At 48.6% G+C, this 15,855-nt stretch overlaps 1 protein-coding gene across 6 annotated transcripts; it reads left to right on the top strand.

The window, feature by feature from the left end:
* Positions 1-50: 50 nt before the first annotated feature.
* Positions 51-15,404, top strand: LOC105466108 (RUN and FYVE domain-containing protein 1-like). 6 transcript variants are annotated; one of them, XM_011715043.2, is made up of 5 exons: positions 51-188; positions 781-976; positions 7,680-7,774; positions 12,236-12,284; positions 14,949-15,404. In XM_011715043.2, exons 2-5 carry the CDS (start codon positions 974-976, stop codon positions 15,267-15,269), a joined length of 468 nt encoding a protein of 155 aa, XP_011713345.2. In that variant the 5' UTR covers positions 51-188; positions 781-973; the 3' UTR covers positions 15,270-15,404. The 6 variants fall into 6 exon arrangements, with proteins under 6 accessions (XP_011713345.2, XP_070925768.1, XP_011713347.2 ...); XM_071069667.1 differs by lacking the exon at positions 51-188 and adding an exon at positions 211-307; XM_011715045.2 differs by lacking the exon at positions 51-188 and adding an exon at positions 234-340.
* Positions 15,405-15,855: the final 451 nt, after the last annotated feature.

The raw sequence follows: 15,855 nt of genomic DNA, 5'->3' as shown, positions 1-15,855 counted from the left end.
TCACTTCCGGGACACGCACCGCGCGGCGGGGAAAAATAATCCCGGATACTCTCAGTTTAAGTCCTTCCATTGCGCCGCAACTTCTGAACCAATGAGTGTGAGAGATCTCAACTGGCCCACCCTTGTTGTGAAGTGATTGGCTACTAGGGTAAAGCCCTGGCCAATCTCCATAAGGAAAGCACGCACTGGTTAGCATAAATAATTCGGTTTATCTTCCCCTCCCCCACTCCGAACTGGTCTCCACGGCCCCGCAGAGTCTTTTGGGGGCTTCCCAGTGTTCACTGCTGGGGCTGGGAAGCCCTTCGACGTGGGTAGACACTGTCCGGCGCGCGGTGGGCGGGTGCGTGGGCAGGTCTGCGCTGAGGCCAGTGGGCACCGCCACGCGCCGCCTCGCTATTTGCCGCCGGAAGCTGAAGCCCTCCGCCCCGCCCATTGCGGGGGAGATGTTAACGACCAACGGCTTAGCGCGAGGCCACGGGCCTGGCGACGGTGGAGACTGGGTTTGCGCAGTTTGCGGTGGGCCAGATGGGTCGGAGGTGTAGCCGGGAACGGACAGATGTCTGTCCCTGAAGTCTTAGGTTTTAATCGTGAAGTTGGTCACTGGTTCATTGTGATCCTTCTCACGCTGTCCATTTGACCTAAGAAGAAACCCGAGATAGGAATGTATTTGTCTGAAGTCCCACAGCCTGTTAGTGGCACAGTCAGGACCAGGGACTTCAGCTCCTGAAGCCGAGATCAGTGCTTTCTCTGCCACATCAACCTGAAAACTTTGTTTTGCAGTGTTTTGGGGAAGATGCTACCATGAAACTACAGGAAAAACCCGAAGAAGCCTCACATTTTCTGCTAGCCGAAAGAGCCAAAATGTCTTCCACAGAGTATCTATTTGCAGTAAAAAAGGATTTAATTTTAGTGATGGGGATTAACTCCCCGTGAATCACAACCTTACACAAAACTGAAACCTTTGACAATACAAATGGTAACTTCCTTAGTGTGTTTGTATACCTTTGCTTACTATCACCGAGGCTAGCTAGTTGCCTTTTCACAGTCATTTCTTCATCTCTTCATGATCCTTTCAACCCAGCTACTCAACCCAATGGAGACACAGGGCTACTCATAAACCTCTTGATAACGTCTAGCACACCGCCTTAAAACCTAAGCATCAAACTGTGTCCTAGCAAAATTACAAATTGTTAGGTGTTGTGGAGTTTGGGAATTGGTCCTGAACAGCTGGAACCAGAAATGTTAAATCTGTGATTTTTTCAAGCCTTCTGCATAACTACGGCTTGGCCTGAAGGCAAGGGCGATACGTTTGCATGTAACTTTATGGATTCAGTACTTACAAACACAAGGAGTGTTCAGTAATTGATGACGCAGAAAGGCACCTCTCTTCCTAGGTTATTAGAATAGCTATGCATCTCTAGATCTGCGGTTTTCTACATCCTTTTATCCTAATCCCTCAATCCACTCCCAATTCTACCATAGTAGGGTCTTTATCGCCCTACAACAGGGTATGATGATGTGCATAAAAACACAGTGTAAATATGGCTAAGAATGCCGCACGTAAAATTGGGATAAAAGGAACAGATGGTATTGTCCTGTGGTTGAAGGTTAATAACAGATGAAGTGAAAGTTGAGCTCCTGAGCACTCTGGCATTCATTTGTATGTCAGAGGTCCTAAGAGCGGGCCTGAAAAAAGAAAGGAGTAGATTGTTCAAATCTCCCTATTCAAGTGATTAACAAGTATACGAGTGTTTCAGAATGACGACCTGTGACTTGCAACACTACAAACTGTGCCTTTCTAAGCCCTAAATTCACTGAACCAAATCTCTGGCTGTGGTCTGGGTCAGGTGGAAAGGGCGAGTATAAACTGATGTGTCAGTAATTTGACCAAGGAGGGCTTAGCTGAAAAAAATATGTGCCACATTACACATCTGTCTCTGGGGATATCATTTTGCCTCAATCAACTAGAAAACGTGGGAATGGGATGCAGGAATGGAGAACTTTGTTTTCTTCATATTTGCTCCCTCTGTAAATCTCAAGAGATTGTGTCTGATGAGATTTGGGGTTGGGGGGAGGAATACTGTGCATGAATAATTAAAATGCACAACAATTCAAGATACGATCTTATTAGAACATCTTTATTTTCCAAACATCTTACCAGAGTCACTGATACACTCTCTTTTACAACACTTAAGAGTTGGGTGCTTCAATTGCTACTACTGTTACAAGGTCCTATAAAGATTTCCCTTGCCCTTTGCCTCAGCTTGTTTAAACTGACCATTAAGATATAAAAAGAAAAGGGCCGGGCGCGGTGGCTTACGCCTGTAATCCCAGCACTTTGGGAGGCCAGGGCAGGCGGATCACCTGGGGTCGGGAGTTCCAAGACTAGGCTGACCAACATGGAGAAACCTCGTCTCTACTAAAAATAGAAAATTAGCCGGGCATGGTGGCACATGCCTGTAATCCCAGCTACTCTGGAGGCTGAGGCAGGAGAATCGCTTGAACCTTGGAGGTGGAGATTGCGGCAAGCCGTGATCAAGCCATTGCACTCCAGCCTGGGCTACAAGAGTGAAACTCCATCTCAAAAAATATATATATCTATGTCTGTGTGTGTATATATATATACGTGTATATATATGTGTGTATATACACACGTGTATATATATATATATATGATGACTATTTCCAAACTTGCCTCTCTCTAATCTTTTTAGAACTACAGGGCTAGATTAGTTTTACTCTGTAGTTAGAGAGTTGAAGGTAAAAGTCATCAAATAACCATTTTGCATCTGCACGTCAATCTTATGTGACAAGAGGAATTGAACCTTTTTTCTTTTTACTTTATCCCAAGCAGCTTTGTCATGAACCATCATTTTAAAATGCTGTGACATGGAAATAGTTTAAGGGGCAGTTAAAAACTGATTTAAGACACACTGGAGTCACAAAATAAGTGTAGAGTGTGGAAAAGCAGAAAGAAAGTAAAGGCAAAGAGAATAGGAGGGAAGGAGGAGGGTATTTTTCCCATTGCCATGGGACCTAAACCAAGTCAGTTCTAAAATCTTGCTAGTAAAGTGAGGAGAGTAATGCTGGCAGCACAGGAAATTGGATCCGCGGATATAACAGCACCATGGAACTGAGGTACAGAGGTGCTTACATTAGCTTGAGGTTTCGACAGCATTGGAAAAGAGACATCTTTGAGCACATTATCATATGTACATTTATGCATGTATCTAGCGCCTAAATTCAGACTTTTAAATGATTTTTTAAGTGCTTAACCTTTAGTCTCATTGTTTCTGTAGTCAATTACTTTCTGGATGTTTTCAACCAAGTAGTAGGAGAGAGGATTTCAGAGTCGTATCAGTCTTCCCAGAAGAGGGCACCATTATCCAAGTAATGTTTGGAAGCTGCTTGTGCTAAAGAGGAAAAAATGTTGCTAAGATTTCAAAGGGGAGAAAGTCCTGTAACACACCAGCAAAGTAATCATGAATTTCTCTTTGATGCCCCCATTCTTGTTTCATGAGATTCGTGTCTCTCTTCCCCACCCCTGTTAAGCAATAGCCTGTTTTCCCAACACCCAAAAAGCCTTAGTAGCTGTAGATAGGTTCTCAAAATACCATGGTTCCCAATCTTTTCCCTTCTACAGGCTCTTTCCATTGCTCTTCCTCATGGACTTGACACTTTGGTTTGGGGTGTGTGTGTGTGTGTGTGTGTGTGTGTGTGTGTGTGTGCACGCATGCGCATGTGTGCGCACTGCTACATGAAAAAAGATCTGGGGCCAGGCGCGGTGACTCACGCCTATAATCCCAGCACTTTGGGAGGTTGAGGTGGGCAGTTCACCTGAGGTCAGGATTTTGAGACCAGCCTGGTCAACATGGTGAAACTCCATCTCTACAGAAAATATGAAAATTAGCCGGGCGTGGTGGCACTTGCCTATAATCCCAGCTACTTGGGAGGATGAGGCAGGAGAATCACTTGAACTCAGGAGGTGGAGCTTGCAGTGAGCAGAGATTGTGCCACTGCACTCCAGCCTGGGTGACAGAGTGAGACTTCATCTCAAATAAATAAATAAATACTAAAAAAATAAAGGAAACATGAAAAAGGATTTGGGCCAAGCATGGTGGCTCACACCTGTATTCCCAGCACTTTGGGAGGCCGAAGCAGACAGATCACCTGAGGACAGGGGCAGGAGTTCAAGACCAGCCTGGTATGGCCGGGCGCGGTGGCTCAAGCCTGTAATCCCAGCACTTTGGGAGGCCGAGACGGGCGGATCACGAGGTCAGGAGATAGAGACCATCCTGGCTAACACTGTGAAACCCCGTCTCTACTAAAAAGTACAAAAAAAAATTAGCTGGGCGAGGTGGTGGGCGCCTGTAGTCCCAGCTACTCCAGAGGCTGAGGCAGGAGAATGGCGTGAGCCCGGGAGGCGGAGCTTGCAGTGAACTGAGATCCGGCCACTGTACTCCAGCCTGGGCGGCAGACTGAGACTCCGTCTCAAAAAAAAAAAAAAAAAAAAAAGGCCCGGCCTGGTTCAAGACCAGTCCCAGCACTTTGGGAGGCAGAGGCAGGCAGATCTCGAGGTCAGGAGTTCGAGACCATCCTGGCCAACATGGTGAAACCCCATCTCTACTAAAAATACAAAGATTAGCTGGGCATAGTGGCACGCACCTGTAGTCCCAGCTACTTGGGAGGCTGAGGCAGGAGAATCGCGTGAATCTGAGGTTGCAGTGAGCTGAGATTATGCCATTGCACTCCAGCCTGGGCAACACAGCGGGACTCTGAAAAAAAAATAATAATAAAAAGAAGATTTGAAATTTTGTAACATTTTGTCTGATAAATTGTATTTAGGGATAATTGATCCATGGTCATTATTCTAATCTAAGAATAAGATACAAATGCAGTTTAACCACTACACCAGCATGAGATAGTGTTGTATTACTGAGCTGGTGTAATTTCAACTATTTGTAAAGGAATGATCTTCTAGCTAGCAAGGAGTTAGAGTAAGGCAAAGGAAATGAGTACAATTTATATTAGAATTTTTGAAATAATGAAAATACTTTGCAAAAAACCTAGCTATGCCAGAGATTCCTAGGAGTCTGAAATCTCGGATGAGAGAGAATGAATGTTATATGAAACATGAATGTCTGCAATAAGTCCATATTTTGTATATTTTATTCCTACTTATAAGCTATCAACTGAAAACTTGTTAGTTAAAGGCATAATACCTCCCCGTGGCATACTTGGATTTTGATGGCAGATACATCCTATAACCTTCCCAAAGGACTAAATCTGTAATGGAGGAATTCCAGACAACCTGACAAAAACAGGGGACCTGTATAGTGGGCCATGTATTTACCTATCAAGCAAGTTTTGTCACTATAAAATATATTAAAATACATGCATATATATGTATAATAATATTAGGTACCTCCTGCATTGGGCACTTTTTTTTTTAAGACCTGAAGCCATTCCACAGCCGTGCCTGCAGTGGGGTTGCTCAGGCCTACATTGGGCACTTTTGATAGATCATCCACAAGCCTCACCACAATCCCGTAAGGGAGACATCATTACTATCTCCCTTTTACAGACGAGAAAACCAATTCAGAGGAATCTGGTGACTTGTTCCATCACACAGCTACAAAGGATTTGGAATTGAAATTCAAACCTGTGTCCGACTCCTAAGCTCAGATCATTAAGCTGCCTCAAGAAAACAGTTTTCTCGTTACAGAATAGACTGCATTAGGAAAGATAAATCAATAACTAAAGTTGTCACAAAAAGCAGTTATTACTGGGGAGAAAAGTGCAGGTCAACTATTTTAGAGAATAATCTCCCATCTGTAATGTCTGTGTTATATGATAAGTTTCGTAGGAGAAAATTTTACTGGTTTCATAATGAGCTTGATTCATTTAATACATTCATTTAAAACAGGCAGAGTGTCATAATGCATCCAGTGGCAAAATTAGATGGACTTCATCAGTTGCACAACATGGCAAAACCACATCTCCTAAAAAAAAAAACAAATTAAAAACCTTATAGTTGGAAGGATTCTTCAAAATCATATAGTTCAGCCAGCCAGTTAAACTAAGTTCTGGAAATTGCTCTGCAACATATCAGTAAAGGGATCACCAAACCTCTGCTCGAATGCCCTAAACAATGGGAAATTCATTCCTTTCCAAAGCTGCCTACTTCATCTTCAGACAGCTTTTGTCTAATAGAAAATTCTGCCAGGCACAGTGGCTCACACCTGTAATTCCAGCACTTTGGGAGGCCCAGGTGGGAGGATTGCTTGAGGACAGGAGTTCAAGACCAGCCTGGCCAACATAGTGAGATCCTGTCTCTACAAAAAATAAAATTAGACAAGCCTGGTGGCTTATGCCTATAGTCCCAGCTACTCGGGGGGTAAAGTGGGAGGATCACTTAAGTCCAAGAGGTCGAGGCTGCAGTGTGCTGTGATTAGTCCACTGTACTCCAGCCCGAGTGACAGAGGCCCTGTCTCAAAAAAAATTTTTTTTCATTGTTAAAATACTTCTCTTAACCTCCATTCACTGGTGGTGATTCCATGCTGTAAGGCCCCCTAAAACAATACTCTCACCTCTACTTCCCCTACAAGTCTTTTCTATACCAGATTACCCACCTCTCTTGGTACTTGCAGCAGGGTTTACACTGTCGTTGTGCCAACAATTAATCTTGTCAGAATGCAATGGTATGTCAGTCAATTGGGGTCCACTGAAAACCAGTAGTCAAGAGTGAGTGCAGTGCGAGACTCTGTCTCAAAAAAAAAAAAAAAAAAAAAGAAAGAAAGGAAAAGAAAAGAAAAGAAAAGAAAAGAAAAAACATTCCCTCAATCATCTTCTCGACATGCTGAAACCAGTCTTGATTGCTCCATGTTCCCCAAACCCAAGAGAATTGACCATTCCACTACTTGGTCTGAAAAGGTTTAACAGAGAAAATTCTAGGTCTTACCATGCGTGGAAATGGACCAAAATGCAGATGAATTGCTAAATGTCTACCAGACTCCTTCCACCTTTCTCTAAACCTCTCGTTCAGAACTTCTGTTTTACTCCCAAGCCATTCGGTAACCATTCTGCTTCCCTTCTATCTCCACGTTCTATCTCCACCATCTGACTTCTCACTGCCATCTACAAATCACTTGAACTCAGGAGATAGAGCTTGTAGTGAGCCGAGATGGCTCCACTGCACTCCAGCCTGGGTGACAGAGCTAGACTCCATCTCAAAAAAAAACAAAAAACAAAAAGGAAAAAACATTCTGATCTGCTTGTTGCTCTGGTTGCTAAATCTTAAAAAAAAAAAAAAAAAAAAAAAAAAAAAAAAAAAAAAAGGCCAGTACAGTGGCTCATGCCTGTAATCTCAGCACTTTGGGAGGCAGAGGCAGGCAGATCTCGAGGTCAGGAGTTTGAGACCATCCTGGCCAACATGGTGAAACCCCATCTCGACTAAAAATAGAAAAATTAGCTGGGCGTGGTGGCATGCGCCTGTAGTCTCAGCTACTTGGGAGGCTGAGGCAAGAGAATCACTTGAACCCAGGAGGTGGAGGTTGCAGTGAGCCGAGATCGTGACTCTGCACTTCAGCCTGGCGACAGAGCAAGACTCTTGTCTCAAAAAAAAAAAAAAAGGACAGTGTAATCCTCTATCCAGCTTCTGGTTGGTCTGTTCATTTTAGGAGTTGCAAGAGCATCAGGACGAGAAGGCAGAGCTGCAGAAGATCTGTGAGGAGCAGGAACAACCTCTTCAGGAAACAGGCCTGCACCTCAGCCAGTAAGAACCCCACTCCCCTCGTCTGCAACTGCAGGCACACCAGTCTACCCACCATGTCCCTCAGGCCCCAAAGCTACCTCCTTTTGGCGAAAGGAGGGTGGGCCATTTAGGAGCCCAGTCTGCTGTTCACAGATGAGCTCTCAGAAAGCCAGGCCTCAGAAGGACCTGAGGACTGATTTCTGCTAACCATATGGGGATGTCAGTCAGCTCTTAGTTAATTCATCAAGTATGTTCACTCCTGGTGACCAGGACACTCCTATTGCTTAGCTTCATATCCAGGGCCTTAGGGAACAGATGGGCAATGAGAGGATTGCTTGGTCAGCCTACAGTCAGGCCAGAGGGAGCGTGGCTGGTTTGAGAATGGAAGCCTGGCATAGTAGAGGTGCACTCACCGGCCTTGCGCAGTACAGCCCCCTTCCTTTCGGGGAACTGGCCACTGTATCTGCCAGAGTCCATCTGTGTGCTGCAGGTGCTGATGGGATGCAGACCCTGGCAGTTCTGCTCCCCTCTGACTTGACAGCTCCCCTCCTTGGTGTCCCAGTCTAGACACGTTGCTCTGGACACCTGGGCCTTGGGGTAGATCACACTGCAGATTGTGGAACTTGTCCATTTATGTGATGGTTGCATTTTCAACAGTGGGTAGCTTTTTCTCCTTGAGTCAGGACTCATGGTTGCAAGTAACAGAAATCCAACTCAAAGTGGTTTAAGCAAAAGAAGCCATCAGGAATCGACCTCTCTCTCCTACCTCTGCTAACCTGTCTACCTCACAGGTGGGTCTGGACCTTGTAGGGGCAAAACAGCACTCAGCAAAAACACCTATCAGAGGAACAAAGTCCCTCTTCTTTCTGCATAGCTCCGAAGATCACCCGAGGTTGATTCTCTGCTACCGAGTACCCATGCCTGACATAAGCACCATGACCAAGGAGATGGGGCTCACGACCTTAGCACAGCCTGGGCTCAGGTCCAGCACTGCATATATTTGACCAGAAAAGGTCCACACATGGAGACCAAAATGAGAATCAGCTCGAAACACACTAGTGTATAGATGCGTGCAGCCTTAGAATTTTTCTCACAGTCTAGAAATTTGCAGAGTCTAGTACTATTAAGAAAATAGGCCAGGCACAGTGGCTGACGCCTGTAATCCCATCACTTTGGGAGACTGAGGTGGGCAGATCACCTGAGGTCAGGAGTTCGAGACCATCCTGGCCAACATGGTGAAACCCAGTCTCTACTAAAACTACAAAAATTAGCCAGGCATGGTGGCAGGCACCTGTAATCCCAGCTACTCAGGAGGCTGAGACAGCAGAATTACTTGAACCCGGGAGGCATAGGTTGCAGTAAGCTGAGATTGCACCATTGCACTCCAGCCTGAGTGACAAAAGCATCAGTCTCAAAAAAAAAAAAAAAAAAAAAGTAGCTGGTCAAAGAATATGATATATCTGGTGGGAATGTGGTCTGTTCACTCCCAGATGCAGGTGCTGTCCACTTGCCATCTCTCCTACGCCCCTTACCTTTCTAGACTAGCCCATGGCCACCGCTCCCTCCCCTCCCACCCTCCGCCCTGCCTGCCACTGACTCAGCTGAGTGCCCTGTGCTGCTCTGGCCTGTCAACTTGCCGTGCTCTGGCCCCTGTTCCTCCCCAACCCCCAGGGAGTGAAGCAAGGCCCAGTGTCTGTCCCCATGCTTAGAGCATAGGCCAGCTGTGAGGGCATCCCAAGAGCACTCACCAGAAGCAGACGTGGAACAGAGGCTGGTGTGGAGCTGGCTTCTGGGGTTTGCAGCCAGTGTTTTCCTCTTTACATTGGATGGACAGCAAGGCAGTGTCATAGGTCCCCTCTTAGTGGACCATAGACCTTGAAACTGTGGATGGTCTCTAATCTTTAAAATGTATCATTGTGGCCAGGTGTGGTGGCTCATGCCTGTAATCCCAGCGCTTTGGGAGGCCGAGGTGAGTGGATCACCTGAGGTCGGGAGTTCGAGACCAGCCTGACCAACATGGAGAAACCCCATCTCTACCAAAAATATAAAATTAGCCGGGCATGGTGGAGTGTGCCTGTAATCCCAGCTACTCAGGAGGCTGAGGCAGGAGAATTGCTGAACTGGGAGGCGGAGGTTGCAGTGAGCCGAGATCACGCCATTGCACTCCAGCCTGAGCAACAAGAGTGAAACTCTGGGCCGGGGGCGGTGGCTCAAGCCTGTAATCCCAGCACTTTGGGAGGCCGAGATGGGCGGATCACGAGGTCAGGAGATCCAGACCATCCTGGCTAACACAGTGAAACCCCGTCTCTACTAAAAAATACAAAAAACTAGCCAGGCGAGGTGGCAGGCGCCTGTAGTCCCAGCTACTCGGGAGGCTGAGGCAGGAGAATGGCGTAAACCCGGGAGGCGGAGCTTGCAGTGAGCCGAGATCAGGCCACTGCACTCCAGCCTGGGCGACAGAGCGAGACTCCGTCTCCAAAAAAAAAAAAAAAAAAAGAGTGAAACTCTGTCTCAAAAACAAAAAAATGTATTGTTGCACTTTGTAGCCACCTGGCGCTACTGGCTCACCTAGCTTCCGAATCCCAGTGTGAGGCTGCCTGGTCACCATTCCCTCCCAGAGAGTGCTGTGGGTATCACAGTATCAGTTGTATGCAAACCCAGACAGGGCTACCTGAAGAGTTGCTTTTGTGCTCTCTCCCCTCTTCCCTTCTTCCTCTTGCAAGCCTATACTGTATGACAGAGATGGCAAAGCCTCTTCGCAGACCCTACATTAGCTTCAGGAACAGTTTTCCAGTTTCATTATCTTGGGAACATCTGGATTCTTCCTAAATTGTGTTTCCCAGAGTTCTTGTATGTTCAGTTTGCCATCTTTACCTGGCTTCCCAAGGTCTGTCCATCTGGGCAGCCTCTTCTGATCCTGTCAATCTGCTGGCCTATTTCCTATTTCTGTAGCCGGACCCAGAAGGGAAGGAGCTGCCTCCCAATCTTTAGTAAAAGCCACAGAGATTTTTCTAAATGTCCTGATGCTGTTTTCTAATCCCTCCCTTAGAAGTCTAGCCTGTGTTTCCCAGAGACCTGCCATTTTGTCACTTAGATTAGTCTGATGATAGTTCAGACTAATCTCAGTTTTTAAGAAAGACTCAGGCCAGGCTGGGCATGGTGGCTCACGCTTGTAATTCCAGCACTTTGGGAGGCCGAGGCAGGTGGATCGCTTGAGGTCAGGAGTTCAAGACCAGCCAGGCCAATATGGTGAAACCCCATCTCTAGTACAAGTGCAAGAAAATAAGCCGGGAGTGGTGTCAGGTGCCTGTCATCCCAGCTACTTGGGAAGCTGAGGCAGGAGAATCGCTTGAACCCAGGAAGCAGAGGATGCAGTGAACCAAAATTACCCCACTGCACTCCAGGCTGGGCGACTCAGCGAGACTCCATCTCAAACAAAAGGAAGGAAGGAAGGAAGGAAGGAAGGAAGGAAGGAAGGAAGGAAGGAAGGAAGGAGGGAGGGAGGGAGGGAGGGAGGGAGGGAGCGAGGGAGGGAGGGAAGGAAGGAGGGAAGGAAGGAAGGAAGGAAGGAAGGAAGGAAGGAAGGAAGGAAGGAAGGAAGGAAGGAGAGAGAGAGAAAGGAAAGAGGCTCAGGCCTATAATCCCAGCACTTTGGAAGGCTGAGGCAGGCGGATCACTTGAGGTCAGGAGTTCAAGACCAGCCTGGGCAACATGGTGAAACCCTACCTCTACAAAAAATACAAAAATTAGCTAGACATGATAGCACGCACCTGTAGTCTCAGCTACTTGGGAGGCTGAAGTGGGAGGATCACTTGAGCCCAGGAGGTCAAGGCTGCAGTGAGCCATGATTGCACCACTGCAACTCCAGCCTGGGCAACAGAGCGAGACCCCGTCGCCAAAAAAAAAGATCAGAGTGTTTCCCCAAATTGCACAAACTTCTTCATTTTATTTGGTTTAATTCTGCCAATTTAGACCATGTTCAGTCCTGTCTCTTAAGTAAACAAAAGAATTCTTCTGACACTAACAAGAATGGAGCAAGAACAAATGGGTGTGCCCTCTGAGCCTGCTCCTTCCAAACAGCAGGCAGCAGAATGGAGGCCGGGGAGAAGCCTGCAGACTCAGGCTCCTGCTGGGGAGAGCAATAGAGACTAGCGCAGAACAGGGCCAGGTCTTGGACTTCTGGCCTTAGGCCATCCTCTGGCCTTAGCCTCACTCAAAGTGGTTTTGAGCCCCTGCAGGCTAAGCGTTGGGTTCTTGTGCCAGATGCAGTCCCAGGCTCAGCCGCAGCCCCTCAGCAGACGGGAGCCAGTGTGATGAGGTGACTCTGGGATTGTACAGAGGCGGAAGGCATTTTAACAACTCATATTCTGGATCTCCTCACAAGTCCGTTATCCTCACAAAGCTAGTCATGGAAGTCAGCCATGTTAGGGATTCAGAGCCTCACACTCTCTCACTGCTGTGAAATGGCCTTTTTCCCCTTAGGTCCAAGCTGAAGATGGAAGATATAAAAGAAGTGAACCAGGCACTGAAGGTACTGGCTTGCTAAGAACCACTTCGCTGTCAGCTTGCACTGATGGCCTGGGTGCTCCTACGTTTAAGTATCCCGACAGTCAGGTGTGAGGGTGTGTGGCTGAGGCAGTGGTGGTGATGACGTGTTTACAGAGAACCAAACGCTGCTCAGAAGTGTGCCCCTTGGCTGAGGGCGATGCTGACAGGTGGCAGGGCCAAAGCTGAACCTAAGTCTTCTGACTCCAGTTCTTCTGCCATCAGCTTTGAAAATAGGCCTGATGGGCCGGGCGCGGTGGCTCAAGCCTGTAATCCCAGCACTTTGGGAGGCCGAGACGGGCGGATCACAAGGTCAGGAGATCGAGACCATCCTGGCTAACACGGCGAAACCCCGTCTCTACTAAAAACACACAAAAAAAATTAGCCGGGGCCGGGCGCGGTGGCTCATGCCTGTAATCCCAGCACTTTGGGAGGCCAAGGCGGGCGGATCACAAGGTCAGGAGATCGAGACCACGGTGAAACCCCGTCTCTACTAAAAATACAAAAAATTAGCCGGGCGCGGTTGTGGGCGCCTGTAGTCCCAGCTACTCGGGAGGCTGAGGCAGGAGAATGGCGTAAACCCGGGAGGCGGAGCTTGCAGTGAGCCGAGATCGCGCCACTGCACTCCAGCCTGGACGACAGAGCGAGACTCCGTCTCAAAAAAAAAAAAAAAAAAAAAAATTAGCCAGGCGAGGTGGCGGCGCCTGTGGTCCCAGCTACTCGGGAGGCTGAGGCAGGAGAATGGCAGGAACCCGGGAGGCGGAGCTTGCAGTGAGCTGAGATCTGGCCACTGCACCCCAGCCTGGGCGACAGAGCGAGACTCCGTCTCAAAAAAAAAAAAAAAAGAAAAAAGAAAATAGGCCTGATGGGTATTCTTAAAGGAGGAAGCAGGTGGCAGAGGAGAGACCCGCGGATATCTTTTAACAGTGAAAAACAGGCTGGCCGGGCGCGGTGGCTCACGCTTGTAATCCCAGCACTTTGGGAGGCTGAGGCAGGCGGATCACCAGGTCAGGAGATAGAGACCATGGTGAAACCCCATCTCTTCTAAAAATACAAAAAAGTTAGCTGGGCATGGTGGTGGGCGCCTGTAGTCCCAGCAACTAGGGATACTGAGGCAGGAGAATGGCATGAACCCGGGAGGCGGAGCTTGCAGTGAGCCGAGATCGCGCCACTGCACTGCAGCCTGGGCGACAGAGTGAGACTCCGTCTCAAAAGAGAAGAGAAGAGAAGAGAAGAGAAGAGAAGAGAAGAGAAGAGAAGAGAAGAGAAGAGAAGAGAAGAGAAAAGAAAAAAAAAACAGGCCCTTCTGTTGAAGTGAGGGCCAGAGGCCAGCCAGCCCCACTGCAGTGCTCTGTGCCATTGCTAGGGACCACTCAAGCCAAGCCCGGAGTTGGGCCAGGTTTGCTCACCCTTGTGGAGAGGGCAGAATGGCACATTCCACTGAAGAGCAGCAGCTTGCAGGTGGTCTGGTGCAGGTGCGGGTGCGAGTGCCAGGCTGAGCTGCAGGGCAGAGAGTATGGGAGAGGAGGCAGACATTCACGGTCATGGTAGCCTGGCCTTCAAGATGGCCTTGCCTGCAGGAGCGTCCACCCTATGGCCTCAGCTGTGCCATGGCAGCAATGCAAAAGCAGTCCCTTTCCACACTCTTCCACGTGGTGCAGAGCAGGGACCCTAATGTCTCTGGGCATCTAACTTCCAAGTGCCAGGTCAGGGGCAGCAACTAACAGCAGCCTGGACTTCTAGGTAACATCAGTTTCACAGCATTAGAGGAGGGATAAAAATCATAAAACAGGACTCTAGAGCCGCCAGAGCTCTTTGATGTCAGGATGAATGTCCTGGGCACACACTGGCAGCCCCAAGGGTATGTGACTCTAGCTCAGTCATGAGGATCTGTTTGTCAGCAAGAAAATCACATCCAGCAGATGCTAACAGGTCAGAAAAGTACCTCATGCCTTTGACTTCTCTGGAACACTCCAGTCCCTAAGCCTGAATAAATCACAGGTGCTGCTTTTCCCTGAGAAAGCCCTCCCAAGAGCCACCTTTCAAAGCCTCGGCCGCCTCCCCTGTGGAATGGAGTCCGTCCGTCTGCTCCCCAGGGCTGTTCAAGAATCAGGGTTTTGGCCCACATAGAGAAGGGCTTCCTTAGGCCTGTGGGACACGGTGCCCACCGTCCATCACCTTCTGTCTCTCCACAGGGATCAGCGTCAGCAAGTGTGCCAGTCTCACTCAGATTTGGCCCTTCTCCCCCACCTGCCAGTTCAGCTAGTCACTTTGGCCAGTGTCTCCGGCAGGTCTAGGGTTGCAGGCACTAGAAGCTTACTCTGCTTACTTCAGCCAAAGGGAACTCATTGAAAGTGGCAGTGCGCCTGAGTGAGCGGATGCTGGAGACTGCCTTGAGGCCCCAGGGCAGCCTGCAGAGGCCAGGAGGTGGAGCACGGAGCTAGGACGCAGGAATCCCGGCTGCGGCTGCGGCCAGACCAGAAAAGGGCCCCTTGATGACAGTGCTGTGAAGCCACATCTGATGGAGAAAAAACAGTGCCTCACTAGGAAACAGGTGCTATGAGGGACAATGGATGCAGCCAGAACACAGCTATCCACTCGTCAGGGGCTTAGACAGAAAGTAGATTCTAGAATGTCCTTTCCTCTTCAGGGCCATGCCTGGCTGAAAGATGACGAAGCGATGCACTGTAGGCAGTGTGAAAAGTTCTCCGTTTCCCAGAGAAATGTATGTGGGGGCTCCACCCACCCTCCCAGTGCCCTGAGTCATTGCCCGCTGAGATTCCCCTTTCTCTGGTTCCAGAAGCCCGCATCAGACCAGGCTCACTGCCCTGTGACTGTGCTCACTGGTTGGCAGATGGGCAGCCCCACCTCTCCTGCTTGCCTGTGCAGATGGCTTTCCATCCTGGCAACCTCTTTCTGGGAGGCCTTGGCCAGTCATAGGCCCTTGGTCTCCAGCACATCCTTTCAGTGATTGACAATGAATTTTGGGGAGATGGGGCTCCTTGTGTGCAGAGCTGCTCCAGGGGAGTGTCATTGAAAATTCTATGTGGCAGGACCAAAATCTGGCCCAACTTAGGCAAAAACAGAATCTATGGGGAACCTATAGGGCAGTAGGTCACCAAAAATCACTGGTGATCTAGGCAGGGTACTTGCCCCTGCCTTTTAGGTTCTGGAAACAAGGTCCTGGGCTCACCCTTGGGTCCAGGGTTGACAGGGCCTTATTAACAGTCTCACCGAGACCAGCTGGGTAGGGGAAGAGTTGGGTATAAGCAAACCTGGGAGCTAAAGGAAATACTACCAGCGCCACCTCCCTTCCTGCCACAGCCGTGTTCTGTCTATTCCCATCAATAGCCTACCTCTGTGGAAAAGAGGAAGACACAGCTACCCCCACCCCCACCCCACCACCCGCCCCCCAAGTTTCAGGCAGTGCCTCACAGTAAGCTCAGAGCTAGAAACCATGTCCTGAGGCTGCCTTTGAGATGACATGTGTCTGCAAGGCCTGGCTGTCCCCATCTGTGGAGTCACAGAAGCAAAGGCTGCACAGGTGCTCATCTCGG

This window comes from Macaca nemestrina, chromosome 9 (assembly GCF_043159975.1).
Source record: "Macaca nemestrina isolate mMacNem1 chromosome 9, mMacNem.hap1, whole genome shotgun sequence".
Taxonomy (NCBI): Eukaryota; Metazoa; Chordata; class Mammalia; order Primates; family Cercopithecidae; genus Macaca; species Macaca nemestrina.
The sequence above is the reverse complement of the archived record's forward strand: the minus strand, read 5'-3'. Positions and strand labels throughout refer to the sequence as shown.